Raw genomic sequence first — 20476 nt, forward strand, 5'->3', positions numbered from 1 at the left:
TAGCCTACATGTTAACAAATCATATTTTATATTGTTTTATTGCATATTATTATGTGAAATAGGCCTACAGCAAATAGTCTTAAGTGATTCTCTATCAGTTGTAACGGTACGAGGTGGAATACAACGATTTAGTAAGAAAGCTGTGCATCAAAATCTTTGTGATAATCTTAGCACTTGATTATTATTGTATAATAAACCTGGCATTGTGACTGACTTTGGAGTCATTTGTTCCTCTTTTGTAAGTCGTGCTGGATAAAAGCTTCTTCTAAATGCATATGTAACTTAAATGTATAATAATAATAATAATAATAATAGCTATTACGGTATTATTATTATTTAAATTTATAGCGTGGTTGAATCTGCCGGTGGGGGCGGGGCCACAAATCCACGAGTTTACAAACCCGAGGGAACGGATTGCGAAAGCGTGCGCACGGATTATGAATTTGTGGGTACGGATTCAAAAATCTAAGGTACGGTTTACAAAATCTGAGCGCACGGATTGGAAATTCGTGGGTACGGTTTATTAATCCGTGGGCACGATTTGTTAAACCGAGGGAACAGTTTAAGAATTCGTGAGTACGGTTTATAAACTGAGGGGACGGATTGCAAAACCGTCGCCACGGATTGTTTTTTTTTCTCCTACAGGTGACTTCCCGGGCTCCGTAGTATATAAATGTTTAATTAAAAATTATTCTTTTTTTAACTGTGATAATTATTAAGGAACAACTTTGCATTTGTGGCTTAATAATCTACACATATTCTGCTGTCTGTATGAAAAAAATGTAAGTGACACTGACTCTTTCTCTGCAGGGGTGTGAGTTTTGTAAAGGTGGCTCAGCACGCTTGGCTATAATGAGTGTACGTGTTGGCACTGAATTCACAATAACTAATAAAAATATCCCTTCAGAACCCACATCAGGTGCACATGCATTCGTGGTCAACACAGCCTTATAAATTTCCTTGGAGATCTGCTCACACATACATGTTTGTTTTTCTATCATGGCAGAGCCTTTCTGACTTCTATTGTCTTCAGACTGAGTTAATTATATGCGTTACACCCTAATCTTAAACCTATTTCCCACAGAAAACTTTTTGGATGTTTATCTTGTCATTAATACATTATTTAGTAAAGCCATTATGGCCTGGTCCCCACAATGGTAGTGTTTTAATATCCATGTTGGAACATTTATTCCTCACAATGTAGGCAAAACCTGACCCGCCCACACACACACACACAGTGTTCCAGTGATTAATGCTACAGGCAGAGGTTGTGTCCCACAGACATCACCCCAGTGATGTGAGACATCTGTCCGTGGTTAGCTGCATGTGTCTCCTCTTGCTTTTCATGTTCCGAATCCCCACTATGCCTCTGTGTGTGTGTGTGTGTGTGTATCGTCTATCTACCAGCACACTGCACATATTTGCTTTTGTACTCAAGTTTTGCTGTATGACTCACCAAGATGATCTTGACCAAGTCAGAAAAGGTCAAGGTTAGCCAGTAAATTGGCTCTAAGCAATCGGCCCTCTTGCTAAGCTTATGATGCCGTGTTTGTGAGTGTGTGCGCATGTGTGTTTGTGTGTGTGTGTGTGTGTACGCTTTTATCTCAGAGGAGGGGTTTGATGAGGTCAAGCTCACAGCTCCTGGTATCAGTGACACTACCACTATAAAGAACAGTTGTAGAGGGGTCATGTGACACAGACACACACACACACACACACACACACACACACACACACACACACACACACACACTATAAAATCAACCAATAGCAGAACAACATAATAAACAGCTACACAATGCATTGCCAAAAATAAAAAAAATAACATACATATTGTTTTTTATTATTTTCAAAAAAAAAATTTTTTTTGTTTTCCAATAAAATATTTAAACATAAAAATATTTAGTTAAGAAATATTTTAATATTTTATTTACTTGAAAAGCACATGAAAAAATAGTTTAGAGAGTATATCTTGAATTATTATTATTATTATTATTTTACCCTTTTACCCAAATTGTTTTGTTGTTGTTGTTTGTTTATAAAAAAAATGTAACACATTTAGTAAAGTTTATCTTAAAAATAATAATATAGAGTTATTAATTTAAGATATATTCACTGAAAACAAGTATTAATATATTTTTCTATGACTATAATATATAGCCTATACATCTTTAATATATACCACTCTAATATAATACATACAGATACATTTAGTTATTAGGAATTTTCTGATATTTTTGCTGGAAAAAAATTGAACACAACATCATGAAACCTACTTACAGACTTGTGACAGAAAGAAGAAAAGAAAGAAACAGGCAGTAGTGTGTGTGACTGTATGCCAAATACTCAAGGACAGGAAACAGGCCTTGTCTATTCACGTCTGTTTCCATGCTCATAACCCAAGCAAAACAGGTGTGAACCTGTGATCCAACAGGAAGTCACATGTTTGAGTGTTCTAAAGCCCCTGAACAGCTGTCCCCCCAGTCTCCCCTCCAGAATGTGTGCTGGCATGCTAAGGGGCACTAAAACGGGGGCTGCTCTTTATGCGGCTTGGAGCTTATGAGTATTTGTTGTGTCTAATATAAGCACATACGCAAAGAGGGGTTATTTAAAAACACACAAACCCTTTGGCCTTCCATTTGAAGCAGCTCCTACATTTTATAGTGAACAGACACACTTTAAATAACGCTGACCCTGTATGCGTGTGTGTTTTAAACAGGTGGAGATCGAAAAACTGGACTACCATCACTACCTCCCCCTGTTCTTTGACGGACTGTGTGAGACAGTTCACCCCTATGAGTTCTTCGCTCGACAGGGCATCCATGACATGCTGGAGCATGGTGGCAGTAAGATCCTGCCTGTTATTCCACAGCTCATCATACCCATCAAAAGTGAGTGTCATTAAGATGAGACTTGCTCCCTAGTGCTCTTCCTGTCCAGTATACTAATTACTGTCCAAAGTTCTTTTTTTTTGTAAGTCACAAAATCATTCAATGGGGGTCAGTCTGTCCTTGGTACAGAGTATGCACTTCATCTGAAAGCTTGGAGGAAGAATAGGAGAAGCATTCCAAAGCTTGCAAAAGAGAAAATAAAAATGGCATTAAATTAGTAATAATATTACAGTATTAAGGGAGGCCTCCAAGAGGCTACCTTCCAAAACTCTAAAGCAGTCACTCTCCATAAATCTGGCTTATGGAAAGGTGGTAAGAAGCAATCCTTGAAATGCTGAAAATGCATATCACAGCTGGAGTTTGGCCAAAGGCATGTGAGGAGCTCAACAATTTAAAGGAGAATCCAGTGTGATGAGAGCAATATTGGGCATTGGTGCTTTATTTTTTACCAGGGGTTCTTACGATGCTGTTTAAATTATAGAATATCATTTTTGTTATTCATTTTTTGTTTAAAAAACACTCAAATGTTTTTCCAGCAAAGCAAAAAGACCCCTGTTATGGTTATGTAATATAGAAGTTTAAAGCATTTGTTATTATGTATGGTTTTTTTTTACAATGTAAGTTTTTATTGGTTAATTTTGCTTGTCTTCCTGTTTAAAAAATGGTATTATAAATGCAAGGTACATCTTACTGACAAAATAAGCTTCTTTCATGAAGACTTTAGAAAACTTAGGATACATTAGAAAATCATGGATAGAAGGAGGAATGGATGAAGCTAATTGGAGAAAAAAAACAACAACAAATACTGACCTTACACATACAGCAAAGGTCACATTGAAGAGATTGAAAACGAGAAGGTCGATGTTTTGCACTGCTCCTGTGGGATGATTAAATAAAATAATCCTTCTTCTTGATTGCAACATAGATAGATAGATAGATAGATAGATAGATCGATGAGAACACTTTTTCTTCTCTCACAGGAATGACTGCAGATATGTTTGTATCAGGAGTTAAACTAACGCAATTACTGAAGTGTCTAAATGTCGTGCTCCTGTGGTATTTAGAGAAGGAAAATGTATGTGAGGTCGTTCATTTTTAGAGCCTAATATGAGGGAGAAATTAATAGTTCCTTTATTTAGAGAGATTTAGAAACAGATCTTCACTCATCCAGACGCGTCACACACCATGAATTATAGAACACTCCTTCGGTGCAAATGTTACACCGCTTGAAAACCATGTTGGTTTGGTAATTAGAATTTCATAGTGTGTTATACAGATATAGGAGAGCAGGAAGTAAATGGAGGTGATTGGAAGGTACCTCCTAAATACCTTGTTCAGGCAGGCTTTAAATGCATCATAACATCAATGATCTAGTGAGATAATTCAAGAGGTAACCAAATATATATTTAATGACAACAAAAGCTTATTTCTCAGTAGAAATCAAATCATATAGAAAAATAGATATTTATGAATGGAATTGCTTCTTTCAACTGGTCTGTCATTCTTTCCACTAACCATTGAACCACAGGATTATGGGATATCATGCCGGTTTCAGATGAAGGCTTTTTTTGTAGTATTGAATTGATGGTTTCTTCCCTGCATACAGAGCCTGTGAAGGAAGTGTTTTTCAACTTTGGACGGAGAAAAAGAGAGTGCAAATATAACACCCCAATCTTGGGTTGTAAAATGGCAAAAAAAAAAGGGTTGTAAAATAGCAAAAAAATAAATAAATCCCACACATTGTCAAAATATTCCTGACTTCAAAATGTTTTTGGACCTTCTTTCTTGTTTTCTTCATCTCTCTGTGTTTGTCTACAGATGCTCTCAACACAAGGAGCAGGCAGGTCATCTGCACCACGCTGAAGGTTCTGCAGCACCTGGTTGTATCAGCAGATATGGTGGGTGAGGCGCTGGTCCCGTACTACAGACAGATCCTCCCCATTCTGAACATCTTCAAGAACATGAACAGTAAGCAACTCATATAAATCTGTAACTGCTGTTGGTTTGTATAAAAGGTTTTTAGCTTTTGAGATCACTTTTGTTAAATATATGCTGTATATATCAAGCATAGCGTTAGTTCTGGCAGGTCATGTTAGTCAAGCTCTCGTCAGCTGACTCTCAGCTGATCCTCATCTACCTATAGGGATGTGACACCTATCACAGCACCAATATATAAGCAGCAGCTTTCGTGTTGCTCAGTAGCTAATTACCCTCCTCCATCCCCAGCTCCTCCTCTCATCCAGTCAGGATTCAGCCTTCTGATTCCCCTTTGAATCAGACTAATTTCTAAAATGTTTACATTAAATTGTTGAACATTAATGATACCTGCAATGCATTTATGTTGGTTCTGTTCTGTTTACCCTAAGGGGGTTATCGCTGCTCTCTCTGCTGTCATCTATGCTAGGCTGCATGGATGCACAGGGAGTTCATGCACAGAACAGAACCATACTGCCAATCCAAACTGTATGCTAATTGTCAATCATCTTTGACGGCAGTGGTCCTGACAGAAGTATTTTTAATCAGCAAATCTCTCAAGACTGTGTACACACAATACACAAATGGTGTTCTCCAAGGGATGGTTTTATGCACAAAACACAGAGGAGTGCTTTGGAAAAGTGGCTTATTGTTTTTATAAAACAGCAATTTTTACTTCTATAGTAGTATGTTTTCTAAGACTACATTCAGTGCTATTTCTGCTGCTTGGTTTTACGTTTAACTTTTTTTTTTTGGTATCTCTGATCCGGCCACAAAAACACTGTCAATTAACATTGATTTTGCATTGATCCCTGTGGCCCTTGTCTTGCTGGAGATCAGTGCTTGTCTTTCAGGATCCAAGCCTTCAGCTGTGATCTTTAAAGCTGGTCTCAGATTAGCAGGCATCGGCACTGCTCTGAGTCACTCTTATTGAACATTCTACATCATTATTGAACATTTATGCCGACTTTCTACATGCCAATACAAGAATCTACATCATCTGGTGCCTGAATTTCCATTGATTGTGTAGTTATATTTGTGTCTCTTTGTCATCTGATGTCTTTCATGCTTTTAAACATGGTCCTGAGGACTGATGTGAGCGTTCTGTATTCATTGGGTCCTGGTGTCGGACCGGTTCACGCTTCCATTCACCGCCTTTGTCAGGCAGACTATAGGCCTGCCAGACATCTTCAGACGTGAGGACAAGCATTGTGGATCAATCACCCCATCACAGGCTTAACCAGCCGAAATGCTGCCACCTCACTCCTCTGATCAATATCCAATTTGAATCTTTTGTCTTCTTAATTCCGTAACATTATCTGCTAATGTTTTGTTTGAGCAAAAGAAGGAGCACTGGAGGAGCAGAGAAAGCTTCTCTCATTAGCTCCAGGCTCCATGCTAATCTCCTCTGTGAATTAGCTGTAGGTAAAGTCTCTTAAGTGTTTAATGCCTGGTTTACAAGTCAAGATCAGGACTGGTTAGATTGGTTTTCTTTGGTTGTAAGGCACTACCAGACACTGTGCATCTTGTGAATTTGGAAATTAGCAGTTGCTATTTTTGTCTGCAGTTTTAAAAACAAACCTTTTAGTTCTGTGGCGTAGTTAAGTAGTCTGATTGTATGAGAGAGAGAGATGTTTGGAGACTTGCGGTTAATTGAAGTTGGTCTAAAAATGATCCGCTTTTCTCCATTGGATTCCTCTGGGGGGAGATGGTGGTTACGTATATTCTGGATGTGCTGAACTGGATCATTCTCAGAGTAAGTCACGGGCCTCTTTGTGTATGTGTATGTGTGGTGTTTTCATGCCTTGTGGCAATGTGGCCAGAGGGAAATTGTGTCTGCATAGTGGTCTTTTGTTCCCCAGGATGCAGCTGTTGGTATTGTGGTGTTGTGTGTCTATATATGTGTGTTGTCCTCCTTTCTGTGGTTTTCAGATCCTGAATTTTGAAGGTCACATTTGTCCATCATTTTTGCATGAATTTAGCCATATGAGAGTTGTGTTTAATTTGGCCTGTTTGTGTGCATATTTTCTTTTCACTGCCAACAAGTAAAGTAATTCCAGTGCTGTTAAATATTTGTACATACTATTTTTATATTTTATATACTGCAGTAAGGTTTCTTTCTTTTATATTATATATAAATATAACATTTATATATTATGTTATGTTATGTTATATTATATATAAATACATACATATAATGTATGTAATGTAAATGTTTCTCAATTCTTTCTTTTTAAGCTTTATAATAAATAATTATCCAGTATGATTTTTATGGAAATATTTAGATGCTTTTGTTCAAAGCGGCTTACAGTAAATTATACATTTTGTCAGCTTATGTTCCCTAGGAATCAAACCCCTGATCTTGGCATTCAGAGCTACATAAACCTTGCAATTTTGGGGTAGACTGTTCTTTTAAAAATAAAATTTGTGGTAAATTTGTTCTAGGCAGAACTCCTTGACCCTGGAGTAGTTGTAAATTAACAATTTCTGTGTGCGTTTTCCCAATGTTATTCCACTCTGTTTAAATCATTAAGAGTCTGGAAGTTTAACCCCTTCGATCAATATGTAGCACTGACATCTTGCTGTGTTTTTTCACTTTCTATGGGTTTCTAAGACTTTACCTCCTGATTAGCCTGCAGCATTTTCACTTGTGTGAGTGAGTGTTTGTGTGCTTCTGTACTTCAAACTACTGAATATGCGGGAACTGTAAATGCATGCGAATCACAGATGCAGTTTACACGCTTCTGTTGTTTTCCAGCTGGGATGATTCTTGTTGTTAATCAAACACGGTGACGTCTCTTACGAGGGACAGATCTGCTCCATCATGCAGTAGATTACACACACACGCATACATACACACACGGCAGTAACTTAATTTCCTGCCTGCTTGCCTCTGTCCAGTACACACTCCTTGAGGAGAACACACTCCCTGCTTAGCAGGACGCTTCCTAACAAATGTGTGTGAACAAATGTCCCGCTAATGATGCTTAACGACCCCGAGCTGTTCTGCCGTTAGCCTCTGCTTCACTCCTGCGTGCATGTGTGTGTCTCTTTTTTATTGGCCTGCATTATCTTTGAGCTGTTAGTCTGCTTTCCACATTAATCTGCACCAGACCTGCTGTGATACACTCTTTTTGGTCCTATGAATCTTCCTGCTGGGAATGCCGGCGAGTCTGATAAGCACAAACACACACAGAAACATATATAGTGTGGTGGCAATGATGCAAATCTGAGACGTTTTTGTTAGAACTAAAAATACTATTTGTGTTCATGAGGTGGTAGTTTCAGAGGTGTGGGGGCTGGTGATATATTATCTTGGTGGCGGTCTGGTTATGTTGTTCCTTGTATGTGCATGCCAGAGGTGCTATTATCCTCAGGTGTGTCTTATCACACGTTGCCAGTAGTAGTTTGTACCTCCACTTAGCGACCTCCTCCCATTGTGAGACTGGCTCTGGAGGGCAACAGTCACTCAAGGCAATGCAGACCTTATATAATTCAAATGCAATTCCATATGCACATAGCTTCACATGTTTTTGAGTGATCAGCAGGCCTAGACAGAATCTGTGGACTTTTGGGGGATTTAAAACTGGATTTAAGCATTTTTTTGGTAAATGTGTTAAATGGAACAGAGAGTGTAGGCTAATAGTTCTATTGGAAGCTAATAGTGTATTTAAATTAGCCAAAATATTTAATAAATGAACACAGAAGTCACAAGGGAATTATCGGTAATAGACAAGACCAGGACTGTTGCTTAAAATTACATGGCCTGGTGTTGAAATTTATATGGCTAGACCAAGGTTTTTTAAGGCAACAAATGTTCCTTTTGCGAGGAAACATTTTCCTAAATTATAAAAGCCATATATTTTCTTGTATCAAGAGCCATTTGTACTGTGAAAAATAAAAATATTATAAATATTTGTAAAATATTTACCTTCTATTTCATTGACAATAAATCTACGATTGTCAATTAAAAAATAAAAATATTTGATTATTCTGACAGTTTCTGACTAGTCTTTAAAAATCAGAGTGAAAATGTGCATTCTGATATACTGGGAAAACAAATGTTATAAAAAAAAAATAATTAGAATAATAATAATTATTAATTTATAGAATTTTGTGTGTGTATATATGTGTGTGTGTTTATATTATACTATTATTATTAGGGGTGCAACGGATCGTAGATGATCCATGATCCGTACGGACCAGGCCCCACGGTTCGGCACGCATGTGATTCGCGGATTAACTGTTAAGTTTAACCATCATAGAGTGAAAGTTTATCATTTGCACATGTTTTGTCTTGCCAGTTTACTGTGGCGTTATTTTACTGACAAATGTCAAGAGCGCATTATTGTAGCGCGAAAGTACATTAATACAATGCGCGAGCGTGAATCTCTCCGCTCGCGCACGGATTTCCTTCGCTCTCGCACAAAACTCAGATACATATGGGAAGCCAAACAACCCAAATGTGGGACGAAACAGCGCGGTATTAAAGTGTTTGCGCTGACCTGTCATAGGCGCGGCTCAATGGACCGAGCGGCGCGACCGACTCGACAGCGCAGAGAGGACGCATGTTAATGAAATGTAGCCTTTAGAAATGGCTAGGAATTGGATGCTTGGATGATTTGTACATAACCTCTGTCCAACTGGTTGGTCTCTGAGCAATTTATCTAAAGATTTTGTCCGGTTTTGTGCGAGAGCGAAGGAAATCCGCGCGCTCGCGGAGAGATTCGCGCTCGCGCAATATATTAATGTGCTTTCGCGCTACAATAATGCGCTCTCGAAATTTGTCAGTAAAATAACGCCATAGTTTACACATTCAAGCAGTTTTAACTCGCGCGCTTTTTTCTGTGCACTCAGCTGATACCGCGCGCAACCGAAGCGCGCACATGCAGAGAGAGAGAGGTGCGATTCAGACACAGCATGATTCCTTTTTTTACATACACACAAAGTTATGTTAAAATACCCGCTTTGGCAAGTATTCTAGTAAACGCAGTCGGTTATTTCTTAAGTGAAGGTAAACAGGTGAGAAAGAAACCTGATGCGTGTCAGTATTAGGGCCGTGCATTTGGTCTTAAAGAGACAGCAGCCAAAAAATACCTGTTTCTGTCTGCTAATCAAACACCACAGCTCTAACAAAGATTAATCTGTATTTAACTTGTGCAGTGAGCACTATTGTGTTAAACTTAATTATTATTATTTCTGCACCTAAATTCTGATATTTGTAACTGTGATTTGTTGTTTTCATCTATTCTTGTAATTTGTGTAATTGTTCTTGTTTTATTACTAACTTTATTAGTTAAGCTAGTAGTTTTTGCTATGGTATAGAAATACTTAAAGTAAGGTTTTTTTTGTTTGTTGCTGATCCGAAAAATGATCCGATCCGTGACTCAAAATCCGTATATGATCCGAACCGTGAATTTTGTGATCCGTTGCACCACTAATTATTATTGATATATAATATAATTATTTATTATATTATATTATAATTACATTACATTACATTACTGTGGACCCTATTTGTGACCCCCTGGAGATCCCCATACCCCAGTTTGCAAATCCCTGGGCTAGTGTGTTTGTGTGTGTGTGTGTGTGGATGTGTGTGTGTGTGTGTACAACTTGGTTGTGTGTGTATGCCTATACTTGTTCACTAGAGAACATCTGCCCATATTGCTACCGTATATAGTGCTAGTCCATGTTTTTGAGAGACTTCTTAATACATTTTTGTTTATCACTGCTGATACGAGACCCTCTTCTCCTGTAAAAAGTATATTCATAAGAACACGCTCGCACAAACACAAAGCAATACAATATAAGTTTCATACCCCGCTCCTTATGGGCTCGTCATTTTCCTGTCTATGTCACGTGTCTTCCTCTCATGGGAGATTTGAGCCAATCTGGCCTCCTGCAGGACTCTTACAGCAGTAATGAATTCATCATCTCAGCCACTGCTGCCCCCAGAGAGAAGAGAGCAGCTCTGCCAAGCCCACCCTCATGCGTACGGCTCTCCCTGTGCCCGCCTGACCCGTCTCAGCATGCTTCATAGCCCTTAATGATGCTGCTTTAACACAGCCAGTCAATTTATATATTCTACTGTATATATAAATTTTATTTATATATATGCATAGAAGCATACGGTGTGGATTTGCCTGCCGGCTGCCTCAGTTTTTATCATCAGCAGGCTGGGGGCTCCGAGCCAATCAAATCTGAGACGGGCCTCTTGGGTTTCCTGTTGAGCAGCGGCTCCAATTTAAAGGTCAACTGATAACAGCCCAGACTCATGAATACCTGCATGTCTCTGCATACATGTCTATTGCTCACACACACACACACATGACCTCATGCACCTGTGTTTCTACCTTTATTTCTCTTACTCTATATTTTGTCTCTGAATTTAATTATGTTTCCTTTTATTATTTCTCTTTCTTTTGTAAGACACTGTCCATGGAAGCCTTCACAGAGAGTATTTTATAGGAAAGCAAAGATTCACTGGAGGTTAACCTAGAGGTCGTAGTAACCTTCACAGTGTGTTTTTGGCATTGAGCTCTGGTAAATATATGTTTTAAAAGGAGATATACAATATATCAGTACCATATTAGAATTTTTAAAAATGTATTGTATCATATTGGATATATATTGACTGAAATTGGATATTAAATTGTTTATGCACATTTTCTGTTTTTAAATTTCGATCGCCTTTGCCATCTAAAAGTTAAATTAACCTCATTTAAAGTTCTTTAAAACACTAATGATTTAATAACACTGTTACGTCTTTATCAAATCTCAAAATGAACATTAACTTTTCACACTTTACAATATAATGTGATGCTTAAATTCCATTTTACCTCCTAAAATTGGTAAGCTAGACATTTATTTTTTATTTATTTAGACAAAATAGTGTGTACTTTTAATATCGACCATAAAATTAAAGTAACAATTATGCACACTTTTGGTTTTTATTTTTATTGTGTTCATTTTCTGTTTTGCCTGCTTTAGTTTTCCTTTTTTCTCATTTTCCTGCCACTAGCTAGTGAGTTAGTTAAATTCAGAATTTGAGATTCTGTTTTCTGAACTGAAAATCAGTGTTTTTTGCTTTCTCACACACAAAGCTGGAGTAGCTAAGCTGTTTTGTGAGTTTAATAAGTGTGTGTTTGCTAACTGTTAACTGCTAACTTAAATTCATCTAGTTGATATTATTATATTCTAGTAATCTAAAATTATCCTGAAGTATCAAATTTAAGGGCTCCGAGTTGTCCAATGATCTGTGCAGTTAGTTCAAGATGGAGTTTGTGAATGTGTGTGTGCGTGTGTGTGTGTGTGTGTGTGCATTAAACATTCTCTGTATTTAGCAATTCTTTGTATTCTTTGTATTTTTTGACATTCAAACACTGACTTGAATGCTGTGGTCAAAAATGACCGATGGGCTCATTCGCTTTCTTTTGCCCTTTCTAATGATCTCTCCTGGCTTTAAGACTTCTGATCTGTGTGTGTATTAATCAGTAGAATCCGTGATCTGCCGTCATCTGTTGTGCTTTAATCCTAAAGTTTTCAGCTATGTTAATGCAGCTCGTTTTTGAGGCACCTTTGGAACTGGGATTCCTGATTCAGAACACCAGCACTGCTGCTTCTGCCTTCATCTGATCTTCTCACAGATATGAATGTGCGCGCAGTGTTCCCTATAAGGGGTGCATACGTATGAGCACATACTTCTGACTCTGCTTCCATGCAGACTCAAATATGGGGTGAAATAGTTAGTGCTTTCATGAGCTAAATTAATGGGCAGTATTTTAAATAGAGTCCATCTGCATGTCCATTGATTTTAACTTGGATCTGAGGCTGTGAGAAACCTTGTTTGAAAACAGGGCTGATTAATTTGCACGATAAAGAACAGTACAAGGACTTAAAGTCCATAATGGCACATATGGAGGCCCACAGAGGCATGCACTACTATAATATAAAGTCTATTATATAAATCTCTACATTCTTCTTCTTATTATTTTTTTTTTTTGAGAGAGAGAGAAAACATGGCCTCTGGTAAAATTATTTATTAATAACTATGTTTTATTATAATGTAATTTAATCATGTGTATTTTAAAAATGTTTAATAATTTATTATTTTATTACATTTATAATTTATATTTATGTTATATTTAGATTTAAATATATTTCATTTGATAATTTTTATACATTTCTTAATGCATATTTATTTATTTTTTAACATTTGTTATAATTTAGACTAAAATTAATTCTAATTCACACGCACACACACACACGCGCACACACACACACACACACACACACACACGTTTACTTAGCTATCTAAATGGGGACATTCCATAGACATAATGTTTTTATACTGTAAAAACCGTATATTCTTTCGCCCTTCACCAACCCTACACCTAAACCTACCCCTTACAGGAAACTTACTTCATTTTTACAATTTAAAAAAAAAAAAAGTTTTACAAATAAGGACGTCCCCAAAGGGAGGTTTTTGGAGATTTTGTCAGGTTTAGCTCACTTTTGGGTACAAATCTGTCCCCATAATATGTTAAGTAAAATAAAGTAGGTACACACACACATACACACAATATCAATAGAAAGTCCCCTCAATATTACAAATACAACCATGTGTACGTGTGTGAAAAATCAATCCATGAGTGAGGGAGTGATGGGATGGCAGCAGTTTATGCCCTGCTGATGCAGACACAGTATAAAATCTCATGTGACCCAAGAGCAGCTAATCACACCATCACACTCTTACTGAGAAAGAGAGAGAGAGCACTGACACCTGAGCAGACCTGCCTCCATATGTAGTGAGAAGTAAAACCATCTGTTCTAGAGGGCAAAATGTTCCACACCTGAACCAACTCAATATGTGTGTGTGCATACACTCTTTGAATTTATACTACTCTTCAAAACTTTGGGGTCGGTAAGATATTTAAAATTTGGAAAAAATTTATTTTTTGCTCACCATGTCTACATTTGTTTGCTCAAAATACAGTAAAAAAAGTAATAGCATGAAATATTATTGCAAATTAAAATAACTTTTCTATTTTAATATAATTTTAACAGAGATTCATTCCTATTATGGCAAAGTTGAATTTTCAACAGCCATTACTCCAGTCTTTAGTGTCACATGATCCATCAGAAATCATTCTAATATGCTGCTTTGGTGCTCAAGCAACATTTCTTATTATTGTAAGTGTTGAAAACAGTTGTGCTGCTTAATATTTTTTTGTGGAAACTGTAATGCATTTTTTCCAGGATTCTCCAGAATTTTCTCCAGAACAGTATTTATTTGATATAGAAATATTTGTATATTAATGTCTTTACTCTCACTTTACTGCCACTTTTGATCTTTTTAGTGTAACCTTGCTGAATAATATTATTAATTTTTTTCACAAAAAACATACTGACCCCCAACTTTTGAACAGTAGTAGATTTAATTTTAGTGTGTCAAAGGTATCAAACAAACCAAACTCTATTTGATTAGTTTAATTATACTTGAAAAGCAAGGGTTTATGGCACATCCCCATAGTGTCTTTACTAAAAATGTTGAGTCTCATGATGCAGCATATCCATGAGCACACTAGAGAATTACACACATATATACAGCAATACACACAACCAGACAGAAACACATATACTTCATGATAGATGACTGCTGTTCCTGTGGTAAGCTAGCAAACTCATCGGTCACCACTGACAACGCCAGCTGTGCCTGTACTATCACATGTACACAATCGCACAAACCACACACACACACACACACACACACACACACACACTGCGTCTCGTGTGACAAAGCTTTTAAATCTGTGCGGCTACTATCCAGACTCCATTTCCACTCTACAGCACCTGTGTGTATCCTTAATTCAGTGTTAGCCCTCCAGTCCAATGCTTCCTCATTCACTACCACCTGAGACCCAGACACACACGTACACACACACTCCTGACACCAGGCAGCTGAAGATGGTTCTATTTCAATGCAAATAGCATCTCATCCACAGGGTTGAGGTCTCTACATTAGATTTGTGATTTGTCTAGCTGTACTCTGCAGCAGGGACTCCGTTAATCAGCTGGATTGACTTCTTCACGCCGTGGATTCTGTTTCTGAGTTGAGCAGAGTTTGGTTTAATAGACTGCCGATCCCTCGCCAGACCTGCTGAAAGCACGACCCTTGCTGAGAGCTGAGCTTGACTCTCTAATAGTGACTGGAGTAGATAGGCCCTGTTCACACCTGCTATTAAAATCCCATGGCAAATGGACAGCCGAAACAGATCACTGTTTACACCTTGTTTTGCTTCACAGAAGCATTTGCTTTGAGATGGTTATTCACAGGGGTGCACGTAAGTTTTTCAGCCTGGTTCTCATAAGAGCACCTCGAGATTTGGTTCGGTCCTCTCACTGCACATAGTGTGACCCATTAAATATAATTATAAAAAAAGTAATTAATAATAGTGATAATAATATTATTGCACTTTATTTATTTAGTAAAAAAAATAATAATAAACAAAATAATACATAAATAAAGTGTGATCATACTATTATATTTTAAAATAAGTATTAGGTGGTAAGGGAGTATTGCCTAAAAATACAATTATTTTATAGTAGACTTAAAATAAAATTGTACTATTTACTTTTTTTTTCTTTTTTAATATGAATTTTCATCATTTTCAAACTTAAAATCAGCAAGTTTTATTTTGCCGGGTTGCCGGCAAGTTTGAACATCGTTAGTGAAAGAAATGTTCATTCTGGGATTGCTTCCCTCCATGAATGATTCTCACCTCCCCCATTTATCTCTGTAACATGTTACAAAATGAACATTATCTCTGTTTCAAAACCTTTATTTTATTTTATTTTATTTTACTTTATTTTATTTTATTTTATTTTATTTTATTTTATTTATTTTTATTTTATTTTATTTTATGCTTTTCAGTAGTGAAAAAAATACTTTTAATATTTCTCTCACTGTGTCTAGCATCTTGGATTTATTTATTTACTTTTTTTTTCGGAATTGCTTCCCCCCTGAAGGGATACCTGCAGTGCTGCCATAAAGATGCAGCAAAATTAAGCTGTCTGTGTTTCGGAATGCTTCAGGAATGCCTTAAAATACTGTCTCCGTATGCAGGACATTAGGTTTTGGAACAGAGCAGATTGTACTAGAGAAGTTTAATGTTCTAAAGCTCCTTCACTCCAGTGTTCTTGTTCTCATCTTGTATCCTCAATCACACAGATTACAGCCAATTAATCTCTCACCTTTGCGCCACTCCCACAGGAATCTGACCTAAATACATCAAGATGAGTTTTTAATCTGAGTGTGTATGATAAGGACAGTCTTCAGAAGGCTGGTGCATGAGTCTCAGAGTGTGCTTTGATGACCAGACCTCTGATGGAGCTGTGAAAGATCTAATTTGATATCAGCATGAATCCTTCATATGTCACACAGCAGTGTGGTTTGATTCAAGCTTTCTGACATGGCATAAAAGCAGAGAAATTAGACAAATTAGGCTTGCAGTTGAATATTAATCTTCCTTTCATATAGAGAGAGGAAGATATATGCCATGTAAGTATCTCTGTTACTAAATTTAAACCAGGCTTACACATTGCACTTTTTTTTAGTCTTCAGTATTTCTTTTTTTTTTTTTGTACTTCTTTTTTTTTTTTTTTTTTTCTTTTTTTTGTTTTTTTTTTTTTTTTTTTTTTGTTTTTTTTTTTTTTTTTTTTTTACTTTTGTCTGTGCTTTGGCATAGAAATAAAAAAATAGTAATAATGGCCCACCCATCCTTTGTTTCACTTTCATTTCCTGTATCTTCTGTGAGAGAGAGAGAGTGAAAAAGAGACTGGGCAACAACAACAAAAAAAAGAATATAATAAAAACAAGACTTTCCTCAGAATGTGTGTCTGGCCTGGTGGGGGCTGACAGGAGCTCAATGCCCAGAGGTCCACAGCTGGCCCCTGACCCACAAATGAAGAATTAGCAGAACGGCCTGGCAATTAGAGCCCAAATCCCTGGGCTGAGCAGGAATGCCAGAGAACATTCCTGTGCTGGGAACACCTCCCCAAACCTCTCCAATTTGATCCAGACATAAAACACACTCATGTGCATGCAAGACTAACCCCTGAGAGTTAAGAAAGAAAGAGAGAGCAGGTTGAAGGGCAAATAAAAGACTTTCTCTTTCCTAGGAGGACTATGTCCCGTCCTCTTCTCTTCTTCATCAAACCAGAAACAAACCAGCCTTGACTTGAAGAAGAAAGATTTCTTCTTTCTAAACCAACCAGTGTTGATGGAGAACCTCCTTGCTAAAGAGACCAGCTTAGACCAACGTGGAATGGTCAAGGCTGGTTAGTTTCTGGTTTGATGAAGAAGAGAAGAGGACGGGACATAGTCCTCCTAGTAGTTAAGGTTTCTCTTTGAGAAGCAATCTGAGCTGTGTTTTTTTCTGCTGTAACACTTTATAGAGTGAGAGAGAGAGGAAGAGAGAGAGATCAGTGGCAGTGATAATTGCATGGTTGAGGTGGACTGAGGTTAATGAATCTCTCCTTCATCGCTCTGACCTTTCTAGTATCAACCCTCTGTTCATTCTGGACATTTTTTTAATGACAACCTTTAAATAATTTATCTAACTTATTTCCCTTCATTAGCCGTTGCCTGTGACATTTTTCCACTCCGCCTCACATCTTTCAGAGTATATCGTCATAGATTTTTTTTTTCACTTGATATTTCTTCAATCATGATTCCATTAAAAATGAAGTTATCACACACACACACACACACACACACACACTTTCTCTCTACAGTGCATGGCTGAGGTTTGAACATGCAGGAGACGTTTGTAATCAGAGACTACTGTGAGCTCATTAAACCTGGAGTATAGCAAACTATGAAAAAGAGAGGGAAAGCATTTATTTGGAATGTACAGGCTCTGTAAATATGATCAGCAAGTAATGATCAAACGCTGTGTACAGTATAGAGGGTGACTATTATCACATACCTAAATGCTAATCTAACCAAACCTAAGTTTTTGTTCAGCTGATCAAATGCTTTTATTGTCAATTCTGCTTATTGACTTTTTAAACTTGTCAGCTAAAATGATCTAACTGGCTAATATAGATTTTTTGTTTCAAAGTAGCAAGAATCACTTGTGATAAGATGACTTAGTAGCATCAGAAGGAATGGACTGAATATTATTATATTATATTATACTGTACATTTAATGAAATAACTGCTGTCTTGGAGTTTCCTGTTTAATTATAATAACTGCATACATTTCAGCAACATTTGTTGAAAAAAAATACTTTTATGTGTGAAAAAAGTGTATAGAAATAAAGATGGTAAATTCATTTATAAAATACCTAGATATTCAATAGAACAAAATCAACATATTATCATATGAAGGATCATGTGACACTGAAGTAATGGCTGCTGGAAATTCAGCTGTGCCATCACAGGAATAAATTACATTTTAAAATATATTTTTTAATTGTAATAATATTTCACAATATTACTGGTATTTTTGATCAAATAAATGCAAGCATAAGTCTTCTTTCATAAACATTAAAAAGTTTTAAATGGTAATATAAATTAAATTATAAATATGCAAAAATATTTAAAATTATCAGTTTAAAATTCTAAATATTAAATTACAAATTTAAATTCATAAACATTTAACATTTATATATTTTAATAAAAAAATTGTAGGGACATTGAAAAAATTTGCAGGGCAAATTAAAAATCTAAACTACTGACCTGACCACAAATCCTTACTGAGCCCTGAGGGTGAAGTAAGATTTGTTTCTGGCTTGTGCAAATCTAAGATGCTTTCATGGTTGGTTGCCAAGGTTTTTGGTGTGATGAGTTTGGTATGAGGTTACTAGGTGGTTGCTTACAAATCTGTGGGATCTTTATTACCAAATGAAACTCATATATCTAATGAATGTTTAAAAGATACTAAAAATTGAGGAATTAGAGAGATTTGTTTGTGGTGTAGAAGAAGAATGAAGAGCGAGAACAAGGTTAGACTTATTTAGAGATGAGATTGAGAAAATGAAATGCAGAACTACTCCTGATTCCAGATGTGAACCTGAACGGAGATTTGATTAAACTCCTCTGGCTCACAGTCTCAGTATGACGGGAAACTCTCGTAGGGAGCGGTGGGAACTCCTGCGGTTTCAGACACTCTAATGACTCTCAATAACCAGCCAAACGGCCGCACCCCCTCAGGCCGTGTGTGCTTCCATTTGAGCTTTTCACTGAACTGATCATTTTCATGATAAATGGATCAATTAGAGAGACGGTCCGTTCTGGCCATCTTTCCTTGCGCTGGACATCTGTTGTAGTTTTGTTTATTCTGCATTTCTGCACTTAGACTTTGAAAGGATACTCGAGAAAATCTGCTTCTGGCAGGAAACGCGAACAGTATGTTTGTTTGCGCGCTCGTCCAACTTTACCCGCGCTCGGCGAGGGTGCCATCCGTGTCCATGTGCCATCTTGTATTGAGGTTGTCAGATGAGGGTTCAGATTCTCTTGACAGGTGTTAAGCACAGGAAGAATGAGGAAATTACAGAGAACGGGAGAGGGAGAGATTCATTAATCAACGCCATATGTGGCTGCATGAAAGTTGAGACAGCATCTGTACGTTCACAAACAAAGTAACATAATTAAACACACTGCCATTTATGAGGTACTGTACTGCTGTGTTTACAGGCTGATTTGATTTTGGTGAGTAATAGGGCTGAACCTCATCTCTGATTAGAGTAAACAGATCTCATCTGATACGACATCAGCAGTTAATGAGAGCTGAAATGAGAAAACGCAATACAGTCAGTAGAGAAAGTATCCAAGTCCCACAATTCCATGCCAAGATGGACATTTCCTAACTTCCTGGCTTGTTAATTGTGTGTTTTTTTGTGTGAAATGTGCTTTGCCTTAAGGAATGTTTTTGTGTTTACTTAATTATTCTTTGGGGACAAATTTGTGCTCAGAAATTAACTAAATCTGACATTCCTTTAGGGACATCCAGGAATGTCCTTATTAAAAAAAACAAATCATAAATATTGATAAATAAATTCATATATTTAATTAATCTAAAATTTTGAAACATTGTATTTTAGTATTTTTATCTAGATTTTAGGGTTTATTGTGATTACAATTAACTTCATATTAAAATAATACAAACATTTTGTCCTTATTTAGATGAAGTAAGTAAAAAGGTGTGTGTGTGTGTGACTATACGAAATATTGGCTTACAGATTTATCTGTGGATGACTGTTGTGTCTGAAATGTATTTTGTTTTCCTGGGAAAGCACAACATACACACACCGATGCCACTCTAACCGATTGGATTTAACACTAGAACTACCAAGGCAGTCATTTTGACCGTTTTGAAATTTTGAAATGTAATAATATGTAAGTATATTTTATAACATTTGTTATTTTATTAAAATTACAAAACACAAAAGAGTTCACAAAAGTTTCTACCTTGAATGGCCAAAGCGGTCAAATTGACCTTTCGCATTACAGACGGTGTATAAGTTCTGCTTTTGCGATTTTTCCCCGCGGTTGAAGATGCACGTCACTGTTACCTAGCAACTTTTGTTCTAGTTGTTTTTAT

The 20476-nt window shown here is 36.8% G+C and overlaps 1 protein-coding gene across 2 annotated transcripts in view; it reads left to right on the plus strand.

The window, feature by feature from the left end:
- LOC107721917 (parkin coregulated gene protein homolog) overlaps positions 1–20476 on the plus strand; it is a 108353-nt gene that overhangs the window by 65593 nt on the left and 22284 nt on the right. For both annotated transcript variants that reach the window (XM_016530143.1, XM_016530152.1), the window contains exons 3-4: positions 2720–2891; positions 4710–4859. In XM_016530143.1, coding sequence (XP_016385629.1) covers positions 2720–2891; positions 4710–4859 — 322 coding nt within the window. The remainder of the gene's footprint in view (positions 1–2719; positions 2892–4709; positions 4860–20476) is intronic.

Source organism: Sinocyclocheilus rhinocerous, unplaced genomic scaffold (assembly GCF_001515625.1).
Source record: "Sinocyclocheilus rhinocerous isolate Xijiao unplaced genomic scaffold, SAMN03320098_v1.1 scaffold432, whole genome shotgun sequence".
In the NCBI taxonomy this organism is placed as follows: domain Eukaryota; kingdom Metazoa; phylum Chordata; class Actinopteri; order Cypriniformes; family Cyprinidae; genus Sinocyclocheilus; species Sinocyclocheilus rhinocerous.